This window comes from Cyclopterus lumpus, chromosome 20 (genome assembly GCF_009769545.1).
Source record: "Cyclopterus lumpus isolate fCycLum1 chromosome 20, fCycLum1.pri, whole genome shotgun sequence".
In the NCBI taxonomy this organism is placed as follows: Eukaryota; Metazoa; Chordata; class Actinopteri; order Perciformes; family Cyclopteridae; genus Cyclopterus; species Cyclopterus lumpus.
The window spans coordinates 182,501-187,500 of NC_046985.1; the positions used below are offsets into that span (position 1 = coordinate 182,501).

Below are 5,000 nucleotides of genomic sequence, written 5' to 3' on the forward strand. Positions count from 1 at the left end.
GGAGAAAGATGCCTCCTAGTCAGGGATCAAGGGAGAAGGATGCCTCCTAGTCAGGGATCAAGGGAGAAGGATGCCTCCTAGTCAGGGATCAAGGGAGAAAGATGCCTCCTAGTCAGGGATCAAGGGAGAAAGATGCCTCCTAGTCAGGGATCAAGGGAGAAGGATGCCTCCTAGTCAGGGATCAAGGGAGAAGGATGGCTCCTAGTCAGGGATCAAGAACAAAGAAGCGTCCTAGTGAGGGGTCAAGAACAAAGAAGCGTCCTAGTGAGGGGTCAAGAACAAAGAAGCGTCCTAGTGAGGGGTCAAGAACAAAGAAGCGTCCTAGTGAGGGATCAAGAACAAAGAAGTGTCCTAGTGAGGGATCAAGAACAAAGAAGCGTCCTAGTGAGGGATCAAGAACAAAGAAGCGTCCTAGTGAGGGGTCAAGAACAAAGAAGCTTCCTAGTGAGGGGTCAAGAACAAAGAAGCGTCCTAGTGAGGAGTCAAGAACAAAGAAGTGTCCTAGTGAGGGATCAAGAACAAAGAAGTGTCCTAGTGAGAGGTCAAGAACAAAGAAGCGTCCTAGTGAACAAAGAAGCGTCCTAGTGAGGGGTCAAGAACAAAGAAGTGTCCTAGTGAGGGGTCAAGAACAAAGAAGTGTCCTAGTGAACAAAGAAGCGTCCTAGTGAGGGGTCAAGAACAAAGAAGTGTCCTAGTGAGGGGTCAAGAACAAAGAAGAGTCCTAGTGAGGGGTCAAGAACAAAGAAGCGTCCTAGTGAGGGATCAAGAACAAAGAAGTGTCCTAGTGAGGGATCAAGAACAAAGAAGCGTCCTAGTGAGGGATCAAGAACAAAGAAGCGTCCTACTGAGGGGTCAAGAACAAAGAAGTGTCCTAGTGAGGGATCAAGAACAAAGAAGCTTCCTAGTGAGGGGTCAAGAACAAAGAAGTGTCCTAGTGAGGGGTCAAGAAGAAAGAAGAGTCCTAGTGAGGGGTCAAGAACAAAGAAGCGTCCTAGTGAGGGGTCAAGAACAAAGAAGCGTCCTAGTGAGGGATCAAGAACAAAGAAGTGTCCTAGTGAGGGATCAAGAACAAAGAAGTGTCCTAGTGAGAGGTCAAGAACAAAGAAGCGTCCTAGTGAGGGGTCAAGAACAAAGAAGCGTCCTATTGAGGGGTCAAGAACAAAGAAGTGTCCTAGTGAACAAAGAAGCGTCCTAGTGAGGGGTCAAGAACAAAGAAGCGTCCTAGTGAGGGATCAAGAACAAAGAAGCGTCCTAGTGAGGGGTCAAGAACAAAGAAGTGTCCTAGTGAGGGATCAAGAACAAAGAAGCTTCCTAGTGAGGGGTCAAGAACAAAGAAGTGTCCTAGTGAGGGGTCAAGAACAAAGAAGAGTCCTAGTGAGGGGCACAAAGAAGCTTCCTAGTGAGGGGTCAAGAACAAAGAAGCGTCCTAGTGAGGGGTCAAGAACAAAGAAGCGTCCTAGTGAGGGATCAAGAACAAAGAAGTGTCCTAGTGAGGGGTCAAGAACAAAGAAGCGTCCTAGTGAGGGGTCAAGAACGAAGAAGCGTCCTAGTGAGGGATCAAGAACAAAGAAGTGTCCTAGTGAGGGGTCAAGAACAAAGAAGCGTCCTCGTGAGGGGTGAGGGGTCAAGAACAAAGAAGCGTCCTAGTGAGAGGTCAAGAACAAAGAAGCGTCCTAGTGAGGGGTGAGGGGTCAAGAACAAAGAAGCATCCTAGTGAGGGGTCAAGAACAAAGAAGCGTCCTAGTGAGGGATCAAGAACAAAGAAGCTTCCTAGTGAGGGGTCAAGAACAAAGAAGCGTCCTAGTGAGGGATCAAGAACAAAGAAGTGTCCTAGTGAGGGATCAAGAACAAAGAAGCGTCCTAGTGAGGGGTCAAGAACAAAGAAGCGTCCTAGTGAGGGGTGAGGGGTCAAGAAAAAAGAAGCGTCCTAGTGAGAGGTCAAGAACAAAGAAGCGTCCTAGTGAGGGATCAAGAACAAAGAAGCGTCCTAGTGAGGGGTCAAGAACAAAGAAGCGTCCTAGTGAGGGGTCAAGAACAAAGAAGCGTCCTAGTGAGGGATCAAGAACAAAGAAGCGTCCTAGTGAGGGGTCAAGAACAAAGAAGTGTCCTAGTGAGGGATCAAGAACAAAGAAGCTTCCTAGTGAGGGGTCAAGAACAAAGAAGCGTCCTAGTGAGGGGTCAAGAACAAAGAAGAGTCCTAGTGAGGGGCACAAAGAAGCTTCCTAGTGAGGGGTCAAGAACAAAGAAGCGTCCTAGTGAGGGGTCAAGAACAAAGAAGAGTCCTAGTGAGGGATCAAGAACAAAGAAGAGTCCTAGTGAGGGATCAAGAACAAAGAAGAGTCCTAGTGAGGGGCACAAAGAAGCTTCCTAGTGAGGGGTCAAGAACAAAGAAGTGTCCTAGTGAGGGGTCAAGAACAAAGAAGAGTCCTAGTGAGGGATCAAGAACAAAGAAGAGTCCTAGTGAGGGATCAAGAACAAAGAAGTGTCCTAGTGAGGGATCAAGAACAAAGAAGTGTCCTAGTGAGGGGTCAAGAACGAAGAAGTGTCCTAGTGAGGGATCAAGAACAAAGAAGTGTCCTAGTGAGGGGCACAAAGAAGCGTCCTAATGAGGGGTCAAGCAGAAAGGAGTGTCCTAGCAGACTAAGGCTGTCTCCCCCTCAGGTCAGACGCTGTGTCTCGGAGGTCCCAAGCGTCCTTGCTATAAGATCGCATACTTCCACGACGTGTCGAGCCGCGTGGCCTTCAGAGAGGCTCGGCAGGCCTGCGAGATGGACGGAGGCTCTCTGCTCAGCATCGAGAGCCCGGTCGAACAGACCCACATTGAAGATCTGCTGCAGGTGAGACTGACACCCGGTCCTCCTTATCTCCTCCTACTCTCCCCCCTCTCATCTTTCTCTTCTTCCTCCTCATCTCCAGGAGCTGCGTTCAGGAGCAGTGGGGGGTGCAGGAGGAGGTATAGCGGATGGTGATTTCTGGATCGGTCTGACTCGGGTAGACGGAGTCGATCAGACTCGCCCTGAACTCAGCAACACCTTCACTTCCTGTCCACAGCTCTACCACTGGACCGATGGGAGTCTCGCCTCTTTTAGGTGAGTGACGGTAATGATGAACAGATGGATAGGGCGGGTGCCAGGTGCCTCCAGTGTTGATGATGGTGAGGATGATGATGGTTGTGGTGATGATGATGATGGTGAGGATGATTCAATTCAATTCAGTTTGTTTTTGTATACAATACAATGTATTACAATACGACATCCCTGACCTTTGACCTCACATCGGATCAGGAAAAACTCCCCAAAAATAACCTTTGACAGGGAAAAAAGGGAAGAACCCTTCAGGAGAGCAACAGAGGAGGATCCCTCTCCCCGGATGGACAGAAGAATAGATGTCATGTGACCAGATGAACAGAGTTACAGAGTTACATAAACACATTACATGAATATGACAGAATGTATGAATAATTAGTAGTAGGCATGGACCACGATCCAGACCTCCACAATAAACAGAAGGAGGAATAGAGGAGGGGGGGGGCGGGGCATCAGCATGGCCATGGCAGGAGGCATCGCGAAGGAGGCTGGACCAATGAGGTCTGCCCTTGAGGCAGGAGGTACAAAGAAGGAGGCAGGGCCATTGGGAAGGAGGCCAGGTCTAGGCCAGAGGCTGGATGCAGGAAGCAGGGGCAAGGAGTCAGGACCCAGAACCAGCATCAGACACCTCCAGGTCCAATGGACCCTATGAGACGTGAAGTCACAACGACTCCGGGGAGGAAGCAGAGTTAATAAGGTGCAATGGAGAGATGTAAATTCATCCATAAGGAGAGAGAGAAGAGGAGATAGGTGCTCAGTGTATCCTAAAACATCCCCCAGCAGCCTATAAGATGATGGTGATGATGATGGGGGTGATGATGATGAGGATGATGGTGAGGATGGTGATGAGGATGATGATGATGATGATGATATTGTAGGAACTGGTATTTTGACGAGCCATCCTGTGGAGGAGAGTCCTGCGTTGTGATGTACCATCAACCAACTGCCCTACCTGGTCTGGGCGGAGCTTATCTCTACCAATGGAATGACGACCGCTGCAACATGAAACACAACTTCATATGCAAATATGAACCAGGTACCATCAGCCAATCAACTTCTTTCTAATAAACAAACCAGGTACCATCAGCCAATCAGCTCCTCTCTGATAAATAGAGGTCTGTAATATAAAACAGGATTTGGTTTTCCAGGAAACTTCAGGTTTAACTTCTGGGTTTCAGTTCCACGACGGAGGTTAACTTCTTACCTGGTAGATCGCCATGGTAACTGATGCTGAACCGAGCAGGTGATGTTGGAAATGAAAGCTCCGCCTCCAGACCAATCAGAGCTCGGTTCATCCATCATGAGGCACATTCATATTGAACTAATTGTAGATTATTTCAGACTTCTAAAATGTAAAAGTCAACATTGATGACACAAAATATACAACTCACCAAAACTCACCTGAATTAATCTCACAGCACCATTAATTACATTCATAAGTATTGATTTATATATGTGTATATATTTTCTCACAGACTGGATGTTTTGTTACTTTAATGTTTGAAGTAATTATTATTAGTTATGGAAGTAAACCTGCTAAACACTTTCATATTATATTTATATATCAAGTCCGTTTCACACAAAGGCTAAAATATACACCTGACCTGGTTCCACCGATGGGATGATTTAAATGTCTTCTATTCTTTTTCTTATTCAATTCAGTTTATTTTGTATAGCCCAATATCACAAATCACAACCTCCCCTCGGAGGGCTTTACAATCTGTACACATACGACATCCCTGACCTTTGACCTCACATCGAATCAGGAAAAACTCCCCAAAAATAACCTTTGACAGGGAAAAAAGTGAAGAACCCTTCAGGAGAGCAACAGAGGAGGATCCCTCTCCCCGGATGGACAGATGAATAGATGTCATGTGACCAGATGAACAGAGTTACAGAGTTACATAAACACAT

At 47.1% G+C, this 5,000-nt stretch overlaps 1 protein-coding gene across 1 annotated transcript in view; it reads left to right on the plus strand.

The window, feature by feature from the left end:
* chodl (chondrolectin) overlaps positions 1–5,000 on the plus strand; it is an 8,003-nt gene that overhangs the window by 1,573 nt on the left and 1,430 nt on the right. The window contains exons 2-4 of the mRNA XM_034560680.1: positions 2,662–2,837; positions 2,917–3,089; positions 3,965–4,122. Coding sequence (XP_034416571.1) covers positions 2,662–2,837; positions 2,917–3,089; positions 3,965–4,122 — 507 coding nt within the window. The remainder of the gene's footprint in view (positions 1–2,661; positions 2,838–2,916; positions 3,090–3,964; positions 4,123–5,000) is intronic.